Source organism: Callionymus lyra, chromosome 9 (assembly GCF_982586985.1).
Source record: "Callionymus lyra chromosome 9, fCalLyr1.hap1.1, whole genome shotgun sequence".
In the NCBI taxonomy this organism is placed as follows: Eukaryota; Metazoa; Chordata; class Actinopteri; order Syngnathiformes; family Callionymidae; genus Callionymus; species Callionymus lyra.
This window is the reverse complement of record NC_141826.1, coordinates 20,315,579-20,343,236: the sequence shown is the minus strand read 5'-3', so window position 1 is coordinate 20,343,236 and position 27,658 is coordinate 20,315,579. Positions and strand designations below refer to the sequence as shown.

General features: G+C 39.6%; 1 protein-coding gene across 1 annotated transcript in view; it reads right to left on the bottom strand.

The window, feature by feature from the left end:
- fstl5 (follistatin-like 5) overlaps window positions 1–27,658 on the bottom strand; it is a 113,596-nt gene that overhangs the window by 60,337 nt on the left and 25,601 nt on the right. The window contains exon 3 of the mRNA XM_087799340.1: window positions 18,875–18,905. Within this exon, the coding sequence (XP_087655466.1) occupies window positions 18,875–18,905 (31 nt within the window). The remainder of the gene's footprint in view (window positions 1–18,874; window positions 18,906–27,658) is intronic.

The window sequence follows — 27,658 nt, the reverse complement described above, 5'->3', positions numbered from 1 at the left end:
ATATTCAATAAAACTGAATCGAAATTAATAGTAACATAGATTGTTTGTTTTCATTTATTTTCCGGGATATTTTTTTAGTTTTTAATGTAGATCTTTAGTGGTTTAAATTTCAATAAAATGTGTATAAAATACAATTATTCCATTTATTTTTTTACGTTTAATATGCAAATATTCACTGAATTTGTTCATTTTTGTGTTCCAATAAACTTCCGCCCACTAGATGGCAGCAGTCATTACGTCCTCCGCAGCTAAAGGACGTTAAAATTCAGCGCGATTACTGAGCACAAGAGGATACAGTCAACTCCAATCCAATATTTAATTTTGAAAGGGGAGTGTTGCTCAAGTGTATTCATAGGAGTTCGGAATTTAAACCACGCAGAATTTTCTAATGCTAAAAAGTTCATCTGCTATCAGAATAATTCAGTTTGGAGAGAAAAACTGAAAAAACTTTTTTTTTTTCCCGAAAAAGTAGCTATTTTCTTTTGCTTTCAAATAATATTTTAATAATAATTATGTTATGTCTTACATAAGAGTATATGAAATAAAATTATCCTGTTTTTAAATTTAACCAAAATATTAAAAATTTTCCTGCGCAAACAAACTTCTGGCCACTAGATGTCAGCAGTCATTATGTCCTCCGCAGCTAAGGAAACGATAAAATCCCGCGAGATCCCCGGCAATGACTAAGGATGAGAGGATACAGTCGACTCCAGACTCATATGGTCTGCAAATTCTGCAACACCAGAGTCAAGTACTCGACAATACTACAAATACTTCCTACAGTATCACAATACCGTGATAACGTTTGACGGGGGTATGTATGACCTGAGACGGGTCCGAAATGGCGTCACAGGTAGGATGTTTGTCGACGATTTTGTCATATATACTCGTGTTAAGATGCAACTGTGTTGAAGAGACTCTTCTTTATTTTTCTAATGATAAATATCAAATTCTGTAAAGACTGCCTCCCGCTGGATGGAGTAAGTACTACCAGAAAGGGGCCAGCAGATGATGAGGGAACATGACAAGACCATAGGTGGAGGTGATGCCCCCCCTTACATCCCCCACCTCACCCCATCACAGTGACACTTCCTCTCGGGCTGACAAACAACCACTGAACATTTCATGAAGCAGCTATTCGAGGCTTAAGAGCTTTCCTCTGCCGAGTGTGTAAATCATTGATACGACGTCCGCCCGCTCGGCCTTCACGCTCCAGCGCGCGACAAGATTTCACCCTCAGTTCGGGCTCGCAGGTGAACTGGTAACTTCCATCCCGGGTATATTTTTAGCGTCTTCGAGAGACCCGGAGAAGCCATTACATTATGACCGTCTTGGACGTATCCGTGCGTGTAAAGAATATATATTTTGATTAAAATAAAGATACATAAACGTTTCTTTTTTAGGAATGTGTGTGATATTTGGATGGCCGTGATCGAAGAAGAAGTTTTCACGAGGAAAGAGAGCATTTATCCAGAGTCAATATCGGTCCAATATCCAATAGCAGCCGAAAGGAAAAGAAGAAGAAGAAGAAGAACAAGATCCAATATTTTATTTTGTTTCATAATTAATCAGTATGAGTCTCGCTCAAGTTTTATTTATAGCGGTTCTGAATTTAAGCCACGCCAATTTTCTTTAGGCTAATAAGTTGACTTGCTATCAGAATGATTTAGTCAGGAGAAAAAAATAGGAAATATTTACTAACATTTAAAAATATTGGCCTTTTTTTGGTTTTCACATCACATTTTATATTTATCATAATTATTTTATGGTTTACATAAGTGTGTAGGAAATAAAACGATCAGATTTTTAAAATTTGATTTAACTCAATTCATTTTCACTTCATATTCACTGCATTTGTTCATTTTTATGTTGCAATTAAACTTACGGTCACTAGATGGCAGCAGTCATTACGTCCTCCGCAACTTAAGAAACGATAAAATAATTATTTATTCTTTTCAGGCTTTCAAATTGTATTTTACGCTCATCGTAGTTAATAAATGGTTTACAAATCACGTGTAAATATTTGTGGCGTTTGTTTATTTTTCTGTTGCAATTAAACTCCAGGCCGTTAGATGGCAGCAGTGATTACGTCTTCTGCAGCTGGAGGAACGATGAAATGCCTGTGATGACTGAGGACGAGAGGATACAGTCGACTCCTGCAGGTTTTAAAGCTGATGTTTGGACATATTTTGGTTATAAAACAAATGAAAGTAGTAACGATTTTGTCAAGAGTCGTGTGGTCGGTAAATTCTGCAACACAAGAGTCAAGTACTGGACAATACTACACATATATTCCTGTTACTACAGTATCACTATATAACATTTTATTAACAATTAACAAGGAAATATTCACAGCATTTATGTTTTGCAATTACACTTCCAGCCACTAGATGGCAGCAGTTATTACATGCTCCACGGCTAAATGAACAATAAATTCTAGCGAGATCCCAGCGATGACTGAGGACGAGAGGATACAGGCGTCTCCAGCAGCTTTTAAAGCAGATGTTTGGACATAGTTTGGTTTCAAAACTAATGAAATCAGTTACGACTTCGTCAAGAGTCATGTGGTCTGTGAATACTGCAACCCCAGAGTCAAGTACTCGACAATACTACACATATATTCCTGTTACTACAGTATCACTATATATCGTATCTTTCTCTCTCTTGAAAAAGATCTAGGTGGAGTAAAAGGTTCCTCCAGGTACCTCCACCTTCACGGTTGTAGCTGCTTCTCTCTTCATTTCTTCTGGTGGCTCAAGTACATCTTTGAAAAGAGGTTTTTCTCCACAGGAAATTACTTGTTATTAATTTCTCGGAGGCAGAGCCGTCGTGGGCGACGAGCGGAATCAAATCTCTGCCGTGGATCTGAAGATCCGATGCGAGGTTTGCAACGATTGCGCTTCCGGGGCCCAAACAAAAAAACACCGGCGTTTGTTTCCGAATATTATTTACTCGGCGACTGCAGGGGCCCCGAGGTCGAGTAAAGAGCTTCGCCGAACAAATCTGTGTAATAATTCAGCTCTTATCAGAAGAACTCCGGAGCGGCGGCGCTGATGTGAGTGTGTGTCTGTTGTGTGGCGACTACACAACACACACACGAGCATCTGGCAGCAAGTTGGCAGTCGTGTTCCCCGGTCAGCGCCGCCCGGCCAGAACCGTCCGGGCGGTGCAGCGGCAGAAAAGCACGTTCATTAAAGACTGAACTGATCCGAAGGGGGGTTTGCTTTCATCGCACTTCGCGAGTCGAGCCTCATATCTTTGGTTGTCAAGAAGGAGACAGTTGACCTCCGTTTAAAAACTCTACTCTCTGTTCACGTACCAGTTGAACGCATGCGATATTTTCTGAGTTAAAGTGTCTAAATATTTTTGCTCATTATTCGTCTCCACTGATAAAAAAAGCTTCATATCAACGTGTTTTTAACTCGTAATTGGCTCCGACTGACACGACTGCTGTGAAGACGTTGTCTATATAATGCAACAGATTTGAGAGAGAAAAATTAACTTGTAGATGCATTTTTCTTCCGCATGAATTACAACGAAAACCATTTGTACTTTTCAAAGCTATTGTTCCACTGAACAGTGAGTCAGACTTTTTCCTCCAGTGATTAATGTTTTGTGACTTAAACCTTTAGATCAAATGCTTCTCGAGCTTCTGTGCAGACATGGAAGAACGCCAGATATATTATCGTAACTACTTGTTTGTTATTGCTGCAGAAAATGTTTGCGTAACACATAATTCTTCATCGCCAACACTTTCATCAACCATTGCTATCCACAGTACGACCACTAGATGGAGGCAAAGCTGATAAGCATATGTGGACAAATAATCATCGCTAGCGTCGAATGAAAAATTCTGCGAAGTTAAAACTAGAAAAAGAGTGAAGGTCACTCAGGATCACTAAAGATGAACATAGTCCGACATGTTTAACACTTAACAATAAGTACTTACTTAGTATTGCTTTAGATGTTTTTCTGGGTTGATGTTGCTGCCATTATGTAGTTTAAGTTAGCGGTGTGTACGGGCGAGAATCTGGCGTTACGATATATATATACCTATAAAGGTGAATTGATTTATTGCGATATTGGGATACTGTATTAACAAGGAAATATTTGTAGTATTGTCCAGTACTTGACTCTGGTGTAGCAGAATTTACAGACCACATGACTCTTGATGAAGTCGTAACTGCTTTTTTTTAGTTTTGAAAAGAAAATATTTCCATTCATCAGCTTTTAAAGCTGCTGGAGTCACTGTATCCTCTCGTCCTGAGTCACCAATCTTGTGGGATCTAATTGTAGCTTTAGCTGCATGACGTTATGACTGCTGCCATCTAGTGGCTGGAAGTTTCATTGAAATACCAAAATATACAAACGCTGTAAATATTGACACTTAAATTGTAATCTAAAACAAACTAATACATTTATTTTCAACACACTTGTTAAAATATGACCAATTAAAGAACTATAATGAACATAAAGTACGATTAAAATAGTCCTGATACAGATGAATTGATACAATTTATTGCGATATTGGGATACTGTAGTAACAAGGATATATTTGTAGTATTGTCGAGTACTTGACTCTGGTATTGCAGAATTTACAGACCACATGACTCTTGATGAAGTCGTAACTGCTTTCATTAGTTTTGAAAAGAAAATATGTCCAAACATCAGCTTTTAAAGCTGCTGGAGTTGACGGTATCCTCTCGTCCTGAGTCACCAATCTCGCGGGATTCGATTGTAGCTTTAGCTGCGGAGGACGTTATGGCTGCTGCCATCCAGTGGCTGGAAGTATCATTGCAACACAAAAATAAACAAACGCTGTAAATATTGACACTTAAATTGTAATCTAAAAAAAAAAAATACATTTATTTTCAACACACTTGTTAAAATATGACCAATTAAAGAACTATAATGATCATAAAATACGATTAAAATAGTCCCGATAAAGGTGAATTGATACAATTTATTGCGATATTGGGATACTGTAGTAACAAGGATATATGTGTAGTATTGTCGAGTACTTTACTCTGGTGTTGAAGAATTTACAGACCACATGACTCTTGATGAAGTCGTAACTGCTTTTATTAGTTTTGAAAAGAAAATATGTCCAAACATCAGCTTTAAAAGCTGCTGGAGTCGACTGTATCCTCTCGTCCTGAGTCACCAATCTTGTGGGATTTAATTGTCGCTTTGGTTGCGGAGGACGTTATGACTGCTGCCATCTAGTGGCTGGAAGTTTCATTGCAACACAAATTAATCAAACGCTGTAAATATTGACACTTAAATTGTAATCTAAAAAAAAATAATACATTTATTTTCAACACACTTGTTAAAATATGACCAATTAAAGAACTATAAAGATCATAAAATACGATTAAAATAGTCCCGATAAAGGTGAATTGATACAATTGATTGCGATATTGGGATACTGTAGTAACAAGGATATATTTGTAGTATTGTCGAGTACTTTACTCTGGTGTTGAAGAATTTACAGACCACATGACTCTTGATGAAGTCGTAACTGCTTTTATTAGTTTTGAAAAGAAAATATGTCCAAACATCAGCTTTAAAAGCTGCTGGAGTCGACTGTATCCTCTCGTCCTGAGTCACCAATCTCGCAGGATTTAATTGTCGCTTTGGCTGCGGAGGACGTTATGACTGCTGCCATCTAGTGGCTGGAAGTTTCATTGCAAGACAAAAATAAACAAGCGCTGTAAATATTGACACTTAAATTGTAATCTAAAATAAACTAATATATTTATTTTCAACACACTTGTTAAAATATGACCCATTAAAGAACTATAATGATCATAAAATACGATTAAAATAGTCCTGATATAGATGAATTGATACAATTTATTGCGATATTGGGATACTGTAGTAACAAGGATATATTTGTAGTATTGTCGAGAACTTTACTCTGGTGTTGCAGAATTTACAAAGTTGACAAGTCGTAACTGCTTTCATTTGTTTCGAAACCAAAATATGTCCTAACATCAGCTTTAAAATCTGCTTGAGTCGACTGTATCCTCTCGTCCTCAGTCACCAATCTCGCGGGATTTCATTGTCGCTTTAGCTGCGGAGGACATTATGACTGCTGCCATCTAGCGGATGGAAGTTTCATTGCAACACCAAAATAAATAACGATACTGGAAAGTTTTCTAAAAGTTTCACCATATACTGTAATTTCAGCACAAACTTCAACCACTAAACAATGTTGCTTTACTTCTTCTTCCTGCATGAAATGTTGCTATGAAACAAGAGAGGGCAGGAAGTCACAAATCGTCCTCATCCGCAGTGAGGATGTTTGTCGTCTGTTAAGTCGCATCTGTAAAGAACCGCAGCAGGATCGCCGGAGCGAGAACACAAACTCGTCAGCGGCGTCTTCGTTTACAGAAAACAACCAAACAGGTGTTTTTTGTATTTAAATAACAAACACATGAAAAGGACTCTGAGAAAACAGAATTTGCTTCCTTTTCTTCTCCGCCGCTGCGGAGGCTGAGACCCCCCGCGGAGAGTCTGAGCCAGCTGTCTATCAAATGGAGTCTTTATATTCTCAAGCTGTGACTCTCTCAAGCAGGCAGGAGTCGAAGATCATCAGAGGCGCGTTAACTCCGAGTCTGATCTGCTGTTAACACCACGACGCGGCTGATGATTCAATCCAGCTGGCGTTTCATCCTTCGTCGGCGAGTTAAGCACGTCTGCCCCCGTCGAGCGTCCTTTAGGGGGGACGGGGGGGGACGCCGTAATTACAGAGGCGACCTTCAGCTTCAGGGTCGTCCAGAAGATGGGAAGGCGTAGAACAAAAGAATTGGAAGAGTCACAAGTTGTGGCACTTCATTTGTTCTCACAAGATCAACAGGAACGACGTCGTCGATCATTCTGAACACGTCATGACAGCTTCGTTCAGCAAAGGACGGGCGAGGATTGATTGACAGCTGAAACCATACAACATGTAACAGATCCTGACCTTCTTGTAGAAGCTGTGGTGGATGTTTAGTGTGTGGTGTCAACGTGGTGGAGGAAGTTTTTGTGATGTTTTGGTGGATGTGTTTTTTTTGGGGGGAATCGTAGAATGGTTGTTGCTGTGGAACTTTGGGGTGGATGAAGTATATGTTCAGGTGGTTGTTGTAATAATTGTTGGTGTGGATGTTATAATGCTTGTTGTGGTGGATTTTGGCGTTGGTGAGGTATATATCGTGGGGCTTGTTGTAGTAATTGTTGGTGTTAATGATGTGGTGGATGTTGATTTTAGGGGGGTGAATCTTAACACCTCACGAATGTATTGTGGTGGTGGTGGTTGTAATAAATGTTAGTGTTATTGAATGTGGTGGATGTTGATTTTAGTGGGGGGAATCTTAATACCACACAAATGTATGGTGGTGGTTGTAATAAATGTTGTTTTAATGATGTGGTGGATGTTGATTTTAGTGGGGTGAATATTAATACACCACGAATGTATCGTGGTGGTGGTGGTTGTAATAAATGTTGGTTTTAATGATGTGGTGGATGTTGATTTTAGTGGGGTGAATCTTAATACCTCACAAATGTATCGTGGTGGTGGTGGTTGTAATAAATGTTGGTGTTAATGATGTGGTGGATGTTGATTTTAGTGGGGTGAATATTAATACACCACGAATGTATCGTGGTGGTGGTGGTTGTAATAAATGTTGGTTTTAATGATGTGGTGGATGTTGATTTTAGTGGGGTGAATCTTAATACCTCACAAATGTATCGTGGTGGTGGTGGTTGTAATAAATGTTGGTGTTAATGATGTGGTGGATGTTGATTTTAGTGGGGTGGATCTTAATACCTCACGAATGTATCGTGGTGGTGGTGGTGGTTGTAATAAATGTTGGTGTTAATGATGCGGTGGATGTTAATTTTAGTGGGGTGGATCTTAATACCTCACGAATGTATCATGGTGGTGGTGGTGGTTGTAATAAATGTTGGTGTTAATGATGCGGTGGATGTTAATTTTAGTGGGGTGGATCTTAATACCTCACGAATGTATCATGGTGGTGGTGGTGGTTGTAATAAATGTTGGTGTTAATGATGTGGAGGATGTTAATTTTAGTGGGGTGGATCTTAATACCTCACGAATGTATCATGGTGGTGGTGGTGGTTGTAATAAATGTTGGTGTTAATGATGCGGTGGATGTTAATTTTAGTGGGGTGAATCTTAATACCTCACGAATGTATCGTGGTGGTGGTTGTAATAAATGTTGGTGTGGATGTTGTGATGGATTTTGGAGGAGGGGGTGTTGAAGTTGTAGATGTGGTACATGTTTTAGTGGTTGTCGAAGTAGATGTTGCGGTGGATGCGTGGTGGATGTTTTTGAAGTGGTGAATACCAAGCTGTAGTATGTATTGTGGTGGTTGTTGTAGAAGGTATGGAATGTTTTTTTTGTGGTGGATGTTGGGGTTGAAATTGTATTTGTTGGGGTGGGTGTTGTAGTAGATGTTGAGTTGGATGTTGGGATGTTTTTTGTGGTGGATTTTGGGGATGATGTCGGGACATGTTTTAGTGGTGCTTGATGTTGCTGTGGATGTGGTGGTTAATGTTTTTTGGGTTGAATGCCAAGGTGTACTATGTAATGTAGTAGATTTTTGTATGTATGCTGGGACGGTTTTTGTGGTGGATCTTGGGATGCATGTTGGGGTTGATGTCGTATATATATTGTAGGGGTTGTTTTAGTAAACAACGGCATTAGTGTTTAGGTGGATGTTGATTTTAGTGGGGGGGATCTAAATACCACAAGAATGTATCGTGGTGGTGGTTTTTAAACAAAATAAATGTTGGTGTGAATATTGTGATGGTTGTTGTGGTGGATTTTTGGGGGGTTGTGGTAGTTGTATGTGGTAAATGTTTTAGGGGTTTCAGAAGATGTTACAGTTGTTTTGTGGTGGATGTTGTTGTGTAGTGCTGAATACAAAGGTGTACTATGTATTGTGGTGGTTGTAGGTGTTGGAATGGTTTTTGGGGTAGATTTAAGGGTGGATGTTGGGGTCGAAATGGTATAGTTTGGGGTTGGTGTTGCAATATATTTAGTAGATTGGTTGGATGTTGGTGTTGTAGTACATTTAGTAGATGGGTTGGATATAGGGATGGTTTTTGTGGTGGATTTTGGGGATGATGTCTGGTGTATGTGGTACATGTTTTAGTGGTTGTTGTGCTAGATGTTGCTGTGGATGTAGTGGTAATTGTTGTTTTTCTTGGTTGAATGCCGAGGTGTAGTATATGATGTAGTTATAGTTGTTGTAGTAGATGTTGGTATATATGCTGGGACGGTTGTTGTGGGGGATCTTGGGGTGGATGATGGGGTTGATGTGGTATATATTTTGGGGGTTGGTGTTAGTTTTGAGGTGGACGTTGTTTTTAGTGGAGGAAATCTGAATACAACACAAATGTATTGTGGTGGTGGTTGTTGTAAAAAATGTTGGATATTGGGATGGTTGTTATGGTGGATTTTGTTTTTTGGGGCGGGGGGTGTTGGAGTTGGTTGTGGTACATGTTTTAGTGGTTGTTTGAGAAGATGTTTTTGTGGTGGACGTTGCTTTGTAGTACTGAATACCAAGGTGTACTATGTATTGTGGTGGTTGTAGGTGTTGGAATGTTTTTTTTGGTGTATTTTGGAGTTAGATGTGGGTGTAAAAATGGTATATATTGTGGTGGTTGTTGATGTATATGTTGGTATGTATGCTAGGATGGTTTTTGTGGTGGATTTTGGAGTGGATATAATAAATGTTGTGGTGGTTGTTGTAGAAGAAGTTAGTGTGGATGTTGTGATGGTTGGTTGAAACGGGAAGATGCCATAACATTATGTCCAGATCTTGATTTTGGAAAACTTAGGGAAGACTTGAGCGGCCGGTCGAGTCCAGTCACAACACGGTCGCAAACCTGCTCAGGCATAAACCGCCGACTCCGCATTTAACAGCAGACCTCGTCTTCACCAGGAGTCCTACTGTGTCTGCGCCTCGGGCGTCAACCTCGGAAACTGTTTCCTGTCAAAGTTTGTTTCTGTTGCCGGAACGACAAGTGTAACGAGGAGTGATCTCTGAATCTTCAGTCTTCTGACTTTCTTGAGTCAAATACACTCAGATTACTACCCTTTTTTTCCCCCAGACAATGACCATCCCACATCTGACGCCATTTGTCACAGCATGCCTGAATCATGCTAAGAAATCCCAAATGAATCGTTTACAAGTCGAGATCCAGACGGAACGTTAGTTGAATCAAGATCTCGGTTTGATACACACTACTTAAGTGCTCAGAGTTATGCGATCGTCTACGGCTCTGCTTATTTCTGACTAAGGCAAACATCACCTCCGCGGAGCTCCGGCTCAGCAGGGGGGCGTCCACGCTTCTGCCTGACTGAATAGTTTTGCACTCGCGGCTGGTAAATGAAGGTTTCGTCCAGGAGGAGGTCAGCAACGCTGGAATTAATACACAATTTAACACATGATGTTCACGGCTTTGAATTATTCAGACGTAGGCGCCATCGGGGGAACGCCGGCGTGCATACAGATGCATATATTAGCGTTCGGCGCCTCGGAAAGAAACAGATGATGGAGATTACGGAGAAGTAAACATGGCTGCCTGGCAACAAAACATGTTTGCTCTGAAGTGGAGACTGATGGGAGTTGTTGTTGTAAGTGATGGCGCCGAGGAACTCTGTGTTTGTGTTGACACGCCGCCGAGTCACTTGGCGCCGGCGATGTACGCGAATATCACGCCGCGGTTGTCACACGACGTTAGCACGACAACATCAGACGACAACAGGGACGAGGATTACTACACTTGGAAACACGGTTGTACGAAACACTGTCAGTTTTAGGCTGTATATGCAGTTGTTATGATATTTTCACAAATAGTACAAGACAATATAGCATAAGCATTTGCCTATTTAGCTAAATGCTAACAGTTAGTAGCCACCACAGCGGTTCCACTAATGTCACAGTACTCAAAAATCCCTGTTTCATCTAAAATGTTACGTTATCATATGACTTTAGACTAACAGTAGTCTTGCTCATACTGTAACAAATAAGGATCTGTCTCGCCTGCAGTTGATACAAAACTCTGCAGCGCGAATTCTGACCTGCTCTAGTAGAAGAACTCTCATTTCTCAAATCCTTAAAACTCTTCACTGGCTTCCAGTTTCTTTAAGGATCAACTTTAAAATTCTGGTTCTTACTTTCAGATCTATTCATGGTCAGGCTCCTCCTTACATCACTGATTTGATCCAGCCTTACACCCCAGCTCGGGCTCTGAGGTCTGTGGATCAGAATTTACTGATGGTTCCTGAACACGGTTCAGGACCAGAGGAGAGAAATCCTTCCAGGCTGTTGCTCCTAAGCTTTGGAACGATCTTCCTCTCTCTTTGCACTTGATGGATCTACTGACTCCTTTAAGAAACATCTTTAGACGTTTTTATTTGTTCAGGCTTTTCCTTGATTTTCTGGAACTCCTGTTATGTTATCAGTTTTATCTTGATCTTTAAAGTATATACTTTATTGAATATTGTTTTGATTGTTTAAGCGCTTTGTGACCCTGGTCTGGAAGAGCGCTATACAAATAAAAATGACTTACTTACTTACTTTCTTAAGCTAAATGCTAACAGTAAGTAGCCACCACAGCGGATCCACTAATGTCACAGTACTCAAAAATTCCTGTTTCGTCTAACATGCTACGTTATAATATGACTTTAGATTTACAGTAGTCTTGCTCATACTGTAAAATACATGATTTGTAAATATATGCTACTGAAGACCGGGGCCGCCAAGTCTCACGCTTTGAGTCTGACATTCTGATTTGACCTATTCTCACATCACACGCCGCACTTGACATTTCTCACGCTTAAATGCACCCGTTCAATACTATATACTTATTTTGGAGAAATCGATCATTCAAACTAACATTTTTGGCTGTGATGCTACAAACCAAAATCCCTTGGCGGCGCCGTGAAGACGCTAACGGCGCTAGCCATAAACAAGACGGTTAAAAGTTAATGAATGATCATAAAACTTAATTTATAAACAATCATTCAGAACGATGTTCATTCAGTTTATTACCCATTTTAATCTCTTGCCATGATAGTCGTTAGCCACGTTAGCATTCCTTCAAAAGAGGCGTTGATATTTTTCTTCGTTTTGGCCTCTGGTTTTCCAGAAAAACCCTTTTTTTTAGTCACACAAAATTCTTTATAACTGGGTTTAGGGTCACGCTTCGCAACAGAAATCCTTCATCGTTTCATCGTGTTTGTCCACTCGCAATGAATGCTATCAAAGTGAGATTTATTTTTGTGGTTAGCGCAAACATTCCTGCCTGTCGTGTGTGTGTGTGTGTGTGTGTGTGTGTGTGTGTGTGTGGCGCTCCGAACTATAGATCCAAGTTTAAACGCTCCATTAAAATGTTTTATCAGCCGGTAAACCACGACAGCAACGTTATCGGCGGCGACTCCTCCGTCACGGTCATTATCGCGGCGGCGAAGAAACATTCCTGACCGTCCGGTAATCTCAGCAATGAATCCGTTATTCGCCACAGCGACCGTTGGCAGCCTCGAGCGAGCAGGTGTGATCCGACACACCTGATCAACGTCTCATCCGAGGCGCATAATGGAATCGACCGAGTGTCACGCTTCCGCGGCGGCAGACGGCCAGAGATGAGGGGAGATTACGTCGGAGAAGAAGAGGACCGCGGGACGGGAAACGTGGGGATGAGGGATGATAATCCCGGTTAATCCGGGAGCCTTTCTAGAATCGTCAATGACGCGGATCGCTGTCCTCAGACTCCGGAGCTGCTGTGAGTCGTTAACCATTATTGACTTGAATCCAGCGGAAAAAAAAAAAAAAAAGAAGATGGTCAGATTAGAGGAGATTATCTGAGATTATTAGCAACTGTTGACGATCAGGAGGTTCACACGCTGCCTCAGTGACTCAAGGAAGATTAACAAAGAAATTCATAGCGTTAAATACGACAAATCGGGTGCGATCACCCCAGACTGCCCCCTAGTGGACAGCAGCAAACTACTATATTCTGAAAAAATGAACCCAAACCTTGATTTATCCTGATGTTAAAAGACTCATTTGAGTCAGTCAAAGCAGTGGCTCAAAGATCTGATAAGGTCCACAGGCAGATTCGAAAGTTCTGAACTTGTTTTTCACAAATTTTAAGCGATTTACGTAACAATATTAGTACAAGGATCCTGGTGTTGCAATAGAGACAGATTAAAAAACCTAATTTCGGATAAACCGGCGTGAAACATGTTAGCTAACTTCCGAATAGTTTATTGTCGCGCAGGTTTTGATTGTCGTGTAAATTTTCGCGACTTCACATCGAAAAATACTTCAGCTAAATCAACGTTGGTATAGTGAACACAACCTACGATTCCTCCGCAGTGCGACGTTAGCGGCCGCGTGACTGCGACACAATCGATTAGTCGACCTGGATTCTGATACGTCAATAAACGCAGACCATCCGCCCAAACTCCGTTTTCCCGTCGAACAATTCCGGCGGTAATGAGGATGCCAGATTACGCGAGAAACCTCCATCAGGTGCGCCGGAACGGCCAAATCAGTCCATTTATTCAGTAAGATTGCATTTCCAGCGGCGGGTTCCCGGCTCTCGCCCCGCATAACGAGGCGAGCGGCGTCGGTCCTTCTGGGACTCCAATTACAGAAGATCCGGCAGAAACCAGGGAGGCATTTGTCAGTCTTTGTCAGCACCAGGAGCTGAAGCATTCCATTATTGTTGTTGTTGTTTTCCCTCAAACTAAATGTCAGACAGTCATAATAATCCTGCTTCCATCCACACTCTGGAGCCGACTTTGAGACCCGGACAGGCGATCGTAATGGTGTCGTCTTCTGCAGTCGCCGACACTCTTCACCTGAGACTCCGACTAATGATGACTTTTGCGAGAAAAAAAATGAGTGTGAGTGTGAGAAAACATCGGTATGCTTAAATATTGCAAATCCTGTACTGTATATATATTGTACTGTATACCTTATTTAAGATTTATATTTCAATAAGGTGTGTATAAAATTAAATATTCATGACTCGCATTCATTACTTCTTCCACAGCTAAAGGAACAATGAAATCCCTTGAGATTCCCACGATGACTGAGGATGAGAGGATACAGTCGACTTTGGCAGCTTTAAAAGCTGATGTTTGGATATATTTTAGTTTGAAAACAAATGAAAGCAGTTACGACTGAGGACGAGAGGATACAGTGGACTCCGGCAGCTTTAAAAGTTGATTTTTGGACATATTTTGGTTTAAAAACAAATAAAAGCAGTTACGACTGAGGATGAGAGGATATAGTGACTCCGGCAGCTTTAAAAGTTGATTTTTGGACATATTTTGGTTTAAAAACAAATAAAAGCAGTTACGACTGAGGACGAGAGGATATAGTGACTCCGGCAGCTTTAAAAGTTGATTTTTGGACATATTTTGGTTTAAAAACAAATAAAAGCAGTTACGTCTGAGGACGAGAGGATACAGTGACTCCGGCAGCTTTCAAAGTTGATTTTTGGACATATTTTGGTTTGTAAACCAATGAAAGCAGTTACGACTTTGTCAAGAGTCATGTGGTCTGTAAATTCTGCAACGCCAATGTACTCGACAATACTACAAGTATATCCTTGTAGTACAGTATCACGATATATTTTATTTTGCCCCTGTGTATTGGTACGTAAGCTATCGCTAGATTCTTGCCAATACACACAAAAAAACTTTTAAAACTTTCACACAATCAAGCTTTTTGTGGCTCCTTTTCTGCTTTTGTTAAGTTTTTCAGCATCAGTCCTGTTTTTCAATTTGTTTAGTTGCAAAAAATAAAGCGAAAAACAAATAAATCATTACAAGCACTGTAAAGAAATCAATGCCACTCAACCTCCTTAATAGGAAGAAGCGAGATTACTTACTGAAAAATTACATTCAAACACCACTGCACATGGAAAAATGCAGATTCTCGTGGACTGCTGACACACTGCTTGGCTGCCTCCACACTCCGAGCCACTAGTCTAATGTATATATACTTCCTCAAATATTTGTCATTTATCAATACCAGGTTTTTTCTTTCTTGATTGCGATATTTATACTTTAGTATCGTTATAAGAAGTTTAGTTTTTCTTGATTTTTTAAGCTAATACCAATGTTTTTTCCATCACTTCTCGACCAGATTATCATATTATTGGGTTCACCATTTGACTTTCCTTTCCAGCAGCTAATTTAATAGCACTTTGACTTGTCGGTGTCAAACTTTAATCGATATCTCCAGCAAGGAAAACTCCACGTGAAGTTGAAAACTCTGATGTCAATCCAGATTAGAAACCGACTCGTCCGCCGCAGATGTCCCGGTTGAAATATTCAGACCCGGAATCAAACGGATATCCATCCAGATCTCCATCAAACGTCTCCTCACTTGTAGATCTCACGTGTGAATCTGACCTCCGTCGGGTGATAATAAGAATCTTCCGGTGCGATGCCTGAATTATTTATGTCCCGCTCTTCACTCGGCTTGTTATCGGGGCTTGAAAATGAGTTTGCTGAAAAGCGGCCAAAGCGAGATCCGAGCTCCCGGGTTACGAACGCGCCACATTACAGTGAATCACGCAGACAGTCGGGGTGGCCCTTTATGCTAATGCTCGCGCCGCAATTACCGCGTCGACCTTCCTTCCACGCACATGAAAAATGAGGACGGGTCCACTTAGCGGACCTGGTTCTGAAGCAGGTGTGCCGGGGTCGAGGGGGGAGAACTGACATTGACTCGTGTTTAGAGGAGACGGGGGGGGAGATGTTCGAGGGGTGACAGTCGACAGATGATCGGTCGGGCGGCGAGAGGAGCAGGAAGCGCCGAAGCGTCGGAGACTCTCCGGCTCGCTTTACTCACCGTGATGTATGACGAGTCGAAACACTGCGACACCAGCCGGAGGTTAAAACAACGCGAGGAGCGCGAGGAGAGGACGCCAAACATGGCCGTCACAACGTGACCTCGCACTAGAAGATACGAATCCTCTTTACTTTGTTGTGTTTTTGCTCTTAGAAGACGAAAAGAAGTGACGTATGGAAGTATAATTGTTACTTCCTCCTCAGCTAAAGGAACAATACAATCCAGTGAGATCCTTGCGACGACTGAGGACGAGAGGATACAGTGTCGTAAAAACATTGAATGGTTGAATTTAACATTTCAGATTTATTTTAAGAATTGAATTTTTTTTTTAATAATTGCATTTTTTTTGTTAATTATTTATATATTTGAAGGTTAAATTTGTTTTGTAATTTTGAGTTATTCAATAAAAGAAACTGAATATGTTCTTTAAGTATATCAGTGCCATAATGTGTAAATCATTTAATTATTTTAGAGTTTGATTCAAATAAATAATTTCTTAATTCAATATTTCTTGATTGGTAGCCTTTTAATTTCAATATATAAATGTTGTATGACATGATTTTTTTTTCACTTTACACATATAGTAGGATATTCTTATTCCAATATTGTAAAACATTATTTTCTATATTTGATATATTTTAAATTTTAAATTCAATATAAAATTGTTGATATAAGAGTTCCAACATGTTTTTCTTCACAAAAATTATAAATTCAATATTTTTAATACTGAATCCTTGTAAAATAATTATAATCAATTGGTATTATATAAGCTTTATTGGATTTAGAAACAATATGTGTGAAAAAGATTAATTCACTATGCAAAAATAAAAATTTGTTCTCAACATCGCTATAAAAAATACAAATTAAATAAATTAAATAATTCAATTATTCCAATAAGATTTCCCTAAAAAGTTTAAACATGTAAAAAAATGTTAATCCAACCATTAAATATTCTAGTCCTCTATTTGTATAAAACTATGTAGTTTTATACTGCTTTTCACTGACCAGCTAGCTGGGCTAGTTAGCAAGCTAAGAATGCTTGTATGCTAACTAGCATACTACGTTGTGATGACGCTTAACGCTAATCGCCGTCACAACATAACCTCGCACTAGAATATACAAATCCTGTTTATTTTGTTGTGTTGTTGCTCTTAAAAGACAAAAAGAAGTTACATATGGAAGTATATCAGTGCCGTAAAAACATTTAATGGTTTTATTCTAACTAGCTAAGATATTATGTTGCAGATGAACTACTTTGTGAGGCGGTTTCGTAGCTACACAACACAGGAATCAAGGAAAATGTGTTGTTTCCTCACCGAGTCGCTGACACAATGAAAAAGAGAAGAAAACCTGACGCGTGTGAATAAACGTCATTTTCTGAAGAGCTCATCGATTTTTTTTTTCCTGCAGCGTCGCGGAACCAGCGACTCCTGATCCAGTTACAGGCTGTCGCGGCGAAATTAGCGAACGTTAAATCGGAGCTTTATTCTCATAAACGCCGCCACAAACTTCGAATGACTTCCCTCTGATCCACTTTGCTGCTTTATGGCGTTAATATCGAGCAGCTCTCGTCGTTGGAGCTCGTCTGCGCGGCTCGCCGTCGCTGCTGCGGGTAATTAGAGTGAAATAAATTCATCGCCTCTCGCCCGCCGAGCGTTTTACGACCATCTGTGTTGTTGATGTGGATTTAAGGTGCAACGATAAACAAATCTGAGCCGCCGTTGTCGCCACTGTTGCATTTTTAAAGAGTTTGTGCTTCACAAAAACATTATTTGGGGAAAGTGAGTTTGTCCTTTGACAATATAAGGAAGGGCGTTAGATTAGTCAGGTCTGTCACTGACCCACATGTTGGACTATGAACCTGAACACATCCCATTGTTGGACCACCTCGACTTGTTCACAAATAAGTGTTTATTTATGATTCCTGGGCGGCAAAGCATCATGGGAGCTGTTCAGGTCACCGTTACTGAGAGGGTTGTTGAGACCTCCGATGGAAAATTGAGTTTGCTTGTTTAAATATATGTTGTTAAATTAATCAAGAATTTAAAGGTCACAACTTGAATTGAAATGGATTTAATTTAATGCAGGCTATATATATATATATATATAACTTTATCCATCTTTTAAAAAAAAGGAATTTGAGCAAATTATCACAAAAAAATTGCAATAGGAAAAACAAGCAACATTTAAAAATAAATGAAAGTATAAATAATCTCCAAAAAATAAAACACTAGTTAAAGAAGAAAAATGTTAATATTTTTTGGAGAATCTCTTTTTTAAATAATTTGAATTAAAAATACACTTATTAAGCGTAAAAAATAGATTTATTTCATAAAATGGTAGTTTAAATTGTTTGTGTTATTGGTGTGGTTTTATTGTGCAACAATAAACACATCATTGGGGTTTTTTTCATTAAAAAAAAACAAAAAGAATTCTTATTTCTGGGCGGCCAAGCACTGTTCAGGTCACCGTTACTCAGAGACCTTAAATGGAATGTTGAGTTTGCTTGTTTAAATATATGTTAAATAAATCAAGTGAAACATTAAAAGTCTCACTATTATATGGAGTTTGTTTAACTCAGAATTTTGTTTTTTAAATATACTGTAACAAATGCTGTATACTGTATCCATCTTTTGAAAATGTATATGAGCAAATAACGATTTTTAAAGTGTTTTTTAAAGTTAAAAAAAAAAAGAAACCAATTATAAATAATAAAAATAAAAATATCAAACAATAGTTAAGGAAGACATTTTTTGGGGGAAATAAAATAGAAATAATTGTAATTAAATAATAATTAAACATTAAACATAATAATTACAATTGCCTTTTAAATATAATAAGTGTTCATTCAAGCGTTTCCGTGACAATAACGGGTCACGTGACGACGACAGTGACAATAAAGCCGACTCATCATTCCCTCTGTGATGTGGTTATGATTCGACACAATCGTAGCTGGAGAGAGAGACAATAAACGCTGACTCACCCTCGGTCCCGGGGCTCTCTGGAATCCCGTCCTGCAGACGACAGAGAGAAGAAAGAGTTGTAAAGCGAGAGTGTGATGCAGCTTCATATCAAACAGATTTAATGTCCAATTATTTCACATCGCGCTCCGAGCCAGAGTCGCGGCCGCGGCACCGAAATAAAAAAAAAAAGAAAACCATTCCCGGGATTGAACAGCGTTTCCTTTTATTTGAAGCGGGAAAAAAGTTTCTTTGAAGTGGAAAAACCTTCCGTTCGAACACAATCACGGAACAATGGCGACTAAATAGACAAGTCAAGTATTGGAATGATTGGTCGTCGACATGCTAACACGCTAACACGCTAACGAACAATCGCAAACCATCAGCAGGAGATGTTTTCCCGCCACCTGCCGAAGAGCGAACCTGCGGCGCCGAAGCGCCGAGGGTGGCGAAGGGAAGCGTTATCGGGGACTATTCTGAGCCGCCGCTTCCCCGGCATCCATGAATACGGAGCCGCATAAATATTTAATCGTCTACAGTCGCATCTGCATAAAACATCGTTCATGTTGTGTTTCCAGCGAGCGCTGGCGATATGAACGGATGCATAATGCAACAAGTACCACACACACACACACACACACACACACACGCCGCCGGAAAATAGAAGACGCACAAAAATCACAACCGTCTTCGTGTTTATTTTTCAAGCATTCGAACCGAGTTGGAATTTTAAGCGTGAGCGGAGAAACCGGACGGGTTTGATTTAAGTCCGTCTGACTCGACAGCTGCATTTTAAGTTGGATTCCATCGCTGTGCTGATGGCTACGTTCAAGAAACTGAAAGGAAAGCTTGGTTTCCGCAAAATTTTGAGTGACCTTTCTTAACCCCTCGTGTTGTCTCTGACCTCCCTGGCAATTGTTTTCAGGGCCACCGGGTCACCTTGACCCAGAGAGAACACAAGGGATAAACACAACTGGAGAGATATGTAGTATCCATTTTTTAGTTGTTGTATAATTGTCTCTTTATCTGCTGGTGTTCTTCAAGTAAACAGATGTCAGAACTTCATAGACTTATAATGGTACCGAATTAATTTTCGTATTGAAATAAGAAATATTGGCTGAATAAAAGATATTTGGATGTAAAAACAACTAAATTACATTTTTATTTGCTCATTTTTCTATATCAATTGTTAATCAGCCAATATTTTTTTAGGTTTATTACTTTTTTCAGTCAATATTTTATTTTAATGTTAATTTAATGTGACACTAATCTAAGCCCATATAACTTTGAGTCTTATATAGTGTCACCAATAATTGTGTTCAAATAAAAAAGACAAGCACTCGAATCTGGAGAAACGATGCGCATCACGAATCAGGGGCAGAGATAGAATATATTTTGTGATACTGTAGTAACAAGATTATATAGTTGTAGTATTGTCGAGTACTTGACTCTGGTGTTGCATAATTTACAGACCACATGACTCTTGACGAATTCATAACTGATTTCTTTTGTTTTCAAACCAAAATATGTCCAAACATCATCTTTAAAAGCTGCTGGAGTCCACTGTATCCTCTCGTCCTCAGTCGTCGCCACGATCTCACTGGATTTTATTGTAACTTTAGCTGCGGAGGATGTAATAATCTTAGTTTATGCACACTTTATGGAAGCATACACCTTAAAAACTATGATTGGAAATAAATAAATGAAAATTAATAAACTAAAAATACATCAATATTGTGCTATTAAATACTGATAAAGTATCGTGAAAAAAAACATTGTGATATTTACACACTACTTTCTCACAAGCCTTTTAAACTCATGGATAAGTTTGTGAGCCTAAACTTCACGTGACAGCATGAGTAACCAGCAGAAACCGGTCATAATGTTTCGGCTGCACAAATAAACAAGTAGGATGACTCGCAGCATGTTTACATCCCGGCTGATGAGTTCTATTTCCAGAGCAGTGTGAGCGGATTAGCTGCGACAGGCGCTCTTGAAGGGATCAGTTCCTCCCACGACTCCTGCCACGAGACAGAGGTTCCGTCTGTTCGGTTCTACGACATCATCGCTCGGACCTCGAGAATGAAGACCCCAGAACCATTAGTGGACGTTTAGTTTCCAGTACTCCGTCCTTAAATGTAACACCATCAGGGAGGAAACGTCGGCAGAAGCTTCGTCGTCTCTTACTAGTTACAGACTGAAATTGATGAATGAATTATGAATTAATCTGGACCTTTTGGGGGATTTAACCCTTGTGTTATCTAAGGGTCAAGATGACCCGAAGGCCCAAAACAAGGGTGAACAACCTCCCTGGCTTCTATAAATACATATGTAGTGGTGGAGGTCGATCACCTTCACCCTGAGACAACACAAGGGGTACCACAAACACATTTGTTTCCGGGCCTTTCGTGTCACCTTGACCCTGAAATAACACAAAGGATACCACAAACACATTTGTTTCCGGGCTTTCGGGTCACCTTGACCCAGAGACAACACAAGGGAAACCACAAACACATTTGTTTCCGGGCCTTTCGGGTCACCTTGACCCTGAGATAACAAAGTATACCACAAACACATTTTTTCCCGGGCCTTTCGGGTCACCTTGACCCAGAGACAACACAAGGGCTACCACAAACACATTTGTTTCCGGGCCTTTCAGGTCACCTTGACCCAGAGACAAGACAAAGGATATCACAAACACATTTGTTTTTGGGCCTTTCGTGTCACCTTGACACAACAATAACACAATGGATACCACAAACAAATTTGTTTCCGGGTTTGGGTCACCTTGACCCAGAGACAACACAACGGATACCACAAACAGATTTGTTTCCGGGCTTTCGGGTCACCTTGACCCAGATACAACACAACGGATACCACAAACACATTTGTTTCCGGGCCTATGGGTCACCTTGATCCTGAGATAACACAAAGGATACCACAAACACATTTGTTTCCGGGCTTTTGGGTCACCTTGACCCTGAGACAACACAAGGGATACCACAAACCCTTTTTTTTCGGGCCTTTCGTGTCACCTTGACCCTGGGACAACACAAGGGATACCACAAAAATATTTGTTTCCGGGCTTTCGGGTCACCTTGACCCAGAGACAACACAAGGGATACCACAAACAGATTTGTTTCCGGGTTTTCGGGTAACCTTGACCCTGAGACAACACAAAGGATACCACAAACACATTTGTTTCAGGGTTTTCGGGTCACCTTGACCCTGAGACAACACAAGGGATACCAAAAACAAAATTGTTTCCGGGCCTTTTCGGATCACCTTGACCCTGAGACAACACAAGGGATACCACGGCTCCTGAAGTTCCATCCAGGATTGTTGAGGGCTGCGTTGCCACGGCAACTTGTTCATAATCGCACCTTGGGTCCGGATCATAAAAGCAGACGAGTCGTGAGTGATCCACGAGTCTCAGGAGTCACATCTTGAGGACTCACCTGTGGTTCCGGCGTCAGATGAACTCGTAAAGACGAGTCAAAGCTCATTTGCATGTGACAGACAGCGTTTCACACTTGGTTTGTTTGCGCTGCTTAATTTCCCCGGGGGGTCCGGTGAACCCGGCCGACCCCCTTCACAGCCTCAGATCCACGCGCGAACGAGGACGAGACCGGTTCTAAAAGAAGCCGACAGCTCTGCCGGCGCACGAGCCGGGCCCGCTGCCACGCCTGGCTCCGGTACCATCCATCAACACAGCCGCGAGCCCCGGGTTCCTCCTGGTCCGGTCCAACAATGTGTCTGGACCTCGTCCCAGCCGGAGTCGGTTCCGGAGACATCAGCATCGGGCAGCTGTCGGGACACGCGCCGACGGATCCATCAAGGAAAGTCTGGTGAGAGTCACACGACCGGGCCGGGTTCCGGGGCCGACCACGGGCCCGACAGCTCGTCCATTATTCAGAGGCAGGTTTGAAGTTTTTAGAGATTCTTATCCCGGACTAGACCAGGAAGACTTGTTCATGGACCAGGTTTTCTCCGCCGGGAAAAAATCGCGCTACCTGAGCCGGCTGATGCTGACCAGAGGGGGCGCCGCGCTGCACTGACACTGAAAATACTCTCTTTGACCTTTTGGATATAAATCTGTGGAAGTATATGTGTCAGAATAATATTGAATGTTTACTTTTAAAGGGTAGTTCACTCAAATGCGAGTTACAGGCAAAAATGTTTGTTCATTTTAATGTAGCGACCGGAGCCTGTGTGTCTTCGTCTTCGTCCAAAAATACACTTAAAAAACATCCAAATACCTTCTCTTGTATCGAAGCCTTGTTTGTAGCAGAAGCTAAAAAGCTAACATGCTACATAGACAGGAAACACTTCAGGTAAAATATTTAGCCTGTTAGCCTTTTAGCTTCGGTTACAAAAAAGATTGAAATACAGACTTATTAAATAAAGCTAAAGCTAAAAGGCTATCAGGCTAAATATAGTATCTGAAGTGTTTCCTGTCTGTTTAGCATGTTAGCTTTTTAGCTTCTGCTACAAACAAACTTAAAATATATATTTATTTAAGATTTCTAGAACAATTTCTCTTGTAGAGGTTTCAATACAAGATGGACGTTACAGACGAGCAGTATAGAGGTATTTCGATGTTTTTAAGTGTCTTTTAGGACGTCGAAAAAAGTTAGCATGAAGTTTACATTAGCATGAACATACATTTTTGTCTATATCTTTAAAAAAGAACAGATTACTCTGAAAATAATTAAACCGTTAGTGGACATAAGGGTTAGTAAAAAATGAGTGAAGTTTGAATTTTGGGCGAACCATCACTTTTACATATAAAATTGTCATGTTTTCTTTTAATTGATAATTAAATTATCTTTTTTGGGGGAAAAATACCTTCAATACTTTTCATATATATATACATGATATAAAATCTTTTTCTTTTTTTTTTTTTACCCGCAACCTTTTAAATTCAATAGAATTGCTGGTAAGACAAAATCAGCCCCCAGAAAATATTAATAAAAAATACTATAAATTCCAAAACATTGGTTAAAAAAAAATAAACTCTACTTACAGACTGAAAGGACGACTATAAATTAATCTGGAATTTTTGGGGGGATTCAACCCTTGTGTTATCTAAGGGTCAAGGTGACCCGAAGGCCCCAAAACAAAGGCTTGGCTTCTATAAATACATATGCAGTGGTGGAGGTCGATCACCTTGACCCAGAGACAACACAAGGGATACCACAAACACATTTGTTTTCGGGCAAAATAACGTAAAAAACTATGTGTAACGAAAGATTCATACATTTTAATTTTGAAAATATATTTGAAAAAAATGTTTTTCTTTAATTGAATTAACCAAAACATTTAAATATCACTCTTTTAATATGCAAATTATTTAATTTAATTTTAAAAAATCTGTCGATGCTTAACTTTTTTTTAATAAATACAAATATTCAACGTTAAAAATGTTAAATTCAACCACTCAATACTCTGATAACTGATAAACTCCCATAGAAATCTGTGACTCAACATTGAACTGAGATCCACCGCGAGTCTCTGACGGACGACGTAGCTTCTCTTGTTTCTTTATCTGTTCCGACAAAAGTCGCCGCCGCGGGTTCGACTCCCGCCTCCATTCGCTCCTGGTTGAAAATCCATCCGTTCCGCCTCCTGCCAGGAGCGACCATTCGTCTCCGAGCGACCGAGGTGAGCAACAAGGCGGCGAGCGGGAGAGATAAGTCTGCGGCAGGTTAGCGCCGACGTCTTGTTATTGTTACAGTAGATCGACTTCGCAGTCGCTCGCCCGCCGAGCTGAGACTCCCTCTCTCTCGCCCGCCTCGCTCCCTCGGGCGAGCTGCCATTTGAGGGCCGACAGCTCATCAGGATGATGGACAGGAGTCGAGGGCTGGAGCTGACCGGCTGAGGAGGAAGAATCCTCACTGCAGGTGGAATTCTCCTCCAGCATCTTCGACTGGAACCACTTCACACATTTTCCCGCCGGTTTTCCCCCCACATGTGGTCCAGGTGACGATATAGATTTCATCGTCTCCGATCCATCGTCTCCGATCCATCATCTCTAATCCATCATCTCTAATCCATCATCTCTAATCCATCATCTCAAATATTAGATCAGACCTGGGCTTAGAGATGAAATGTAAACGTATTATTCATTCACATTTCAACATATAAAACTTTTTCCTTCTTCTTATTTGTCCTTTTTATGAGTATTTCTTTCCCCTCAAAATAAGTAAATTGAATAAATGTTATTTAAAAAAATGTTTTTGTCATATTTTATTTTAACTAAAATAAATGTAGCTTATTTATCTTAATAACTGTCGTGAATTAATGAGTAATGGATCTATTTTTTCCTTAAAAATGTGTGTTTTTTTCTTCTCTCTATTGGCTTGTCGGCTCTTACAACAGTCACAGAACTTATTGTGGCCCTTGAGGAATTTTAATCGCCCTCTATGTTATATCCACTCCTTCAGTGATAGGGAACACTATAGTTAAAAAAAAAAAGAAGGGAACTGTAGTTTAAAGATAGAAGAGGGAACACTGTTGTTTAAATATAGACAAGGGAACACTGTAGTTAAAAAAAAATGTGGGAACACTATAATTTAAAAAAAATTAGGGAACACTGTAGTTTAAAAACTGAGGGAACACTGTAGTTTGAAAACAGACGAGGGAACACTGTAGTTAAAAAAAAAATAGGGAACACTGTTGTTTAAACATAGACTAGGGAACACTGTTGTATAAAAAATGAGGGAACCCTGTAGTTTCAAAGTAGACGAGGGAACACTGTAGATTAAAAATAGACGAGGGAACACTGTAGTTTAAAATAATGAGGGAACACTGTAGTTTAAAAACTGAGGGAACACTGTAGTTTGAAAATAGACTAGGGAACAATGTAGTTTAAAAAATGAGGGAACACTGTTGTTTAAAAAAAATGAGGGAACAACTGTAGTTTAAAAATACACGAGGGAACACTGTAGTTTAAAAAAAAGAGTGAACCACTAGTTTAAAATACACAAGGGAACACTGTAGTTTAAAAAAAATGAGGGAACACCGTAGTTTAAAAAAAATTAGGGAACACTGTAGTTTAAAAAAAGACAAGGGAAATTGGTTTTAAAAATGAGGGAACACTGTAGTTTAAAATTAGATGAGGGAACACTGTAGTGAAAAAAAAGAGGGACCAACGTATTTTTTTTTTTTTCTTTTTTTAAGGGAACTGTAGTTTAAAGATAAACGAGGGAACACTGTAGTTAAAAAAACTGAATATCTGAGAATTTTATTTTGAAAAAAAATGTTGCCTGTGACTCTGGACGAGTCCGGACGCTACTATTAGTCATGTTTACCAAATTAAAAGCCTATAAACTAGCAAGAACAAGTAAAACAAACACTATACGAGACCAACTTGTTGTGGGGAACCAAGGCCTGGACTCCTGCTGACTCAGCGTTTTTTAATGAACTTAATGGGGTTTTTTTGGCAGGTCATACTATTTTATTTACTTATTTCATGTACCTGTGAATATAACAACATTTCTGAAATACTACTATAAAGTGGTCTCTTGCAATTTCGTGGTTCACCTAACTTGATCGCTGCTTTTCGCAGATTTTCTTTTTCATTTTATTCACTACATCAGCTACATATTTAAAAATATCGTAGTATAGTAGTAAGACATCATCAAGAACGACAAAACTTCTCGTCTGTGATCACAAACTGATTCATTTACTGAACCCACCTTAGTTATGGTGCAGACAGTGAACTCCCATGATGCTTTTCTACACACTAATGTATTCATAACACAGTCGCTACAATATTGTGTCTAAATTATACTATGTTGCTATGTCGAAAGCAATTGACAGCTGTGATTGGCTGGGCGGCAAAGCAGTTCAGAGGGACTGCAGTAAATATGCAGCGATTTACAAGTTCAAATAAATTATGTTTTTTTATATGGTCACTACACAGATGGTCAGAGTTTTTGTTTTAAATAAACAAGAGGCTGCTAAAAAAAAATGAGGGAACACTAGTTTAAAAATAAACGAGGGAATACTGTAGCTTAAAAATCAATGAGGGAACACTGTAGTTTAAAAATAAATGAGGGGACATTATAGTTTAAAAATAAATGAGGACCACTGTAGTTTAAAAATAAACGAGGGAACACTGTAGCTTAAAAATCAATGTGGGAACATTGTAGTTTAAAAATAAATGAGGGAACATTGTAGTTTAATTTTAGACGAGGACCACTGTAGTTTGAAAATAAACGAGGGAACACTGTAGTTTAAAAATAAATGAGGACCACTGTAGTTTAAAAATAAACGAGGGAACACTGTAGCTTAAAAATCAATGAGGGAACATTGTAGTTTAAAAATAAATGAGGGAACATTGTAGTTTAATTTTAGACGAGGACCACTGTAGTTTGAAAATAAACGAGGGAACACTGTAGTTTAAAAATAAACGAGGGAACATTGTAGTTTAAAAATAAGTGAGGGAACATTATAGTTTAAAAATAAATGAGGACCACTGTAGTTTAAAAATAAACGAGGGAACACTGTAGTTTAAAAATAAATGAGGGAACATTGTAGTTTAAAAGTAAAAGAGGACCACTGTAGTTTAAAAATAAACGAGGGAACACTGTAGTTTAGAAATAAACAAGGGAACATAGTAATATTAAAAAAAATATGATGGAACACTGTAGTTCAAAAATAGATGAAGGACTACTGTTGTTTTAAAAATAGATGAGGGAACACTGTAGTTTAAAAATAAATGAGGGAACACCGTAGTTCAAAAATAAATGAGGGAACACTGTAATTTAAAAATAAATGAGGACCACTGTAGTTTAAAAATA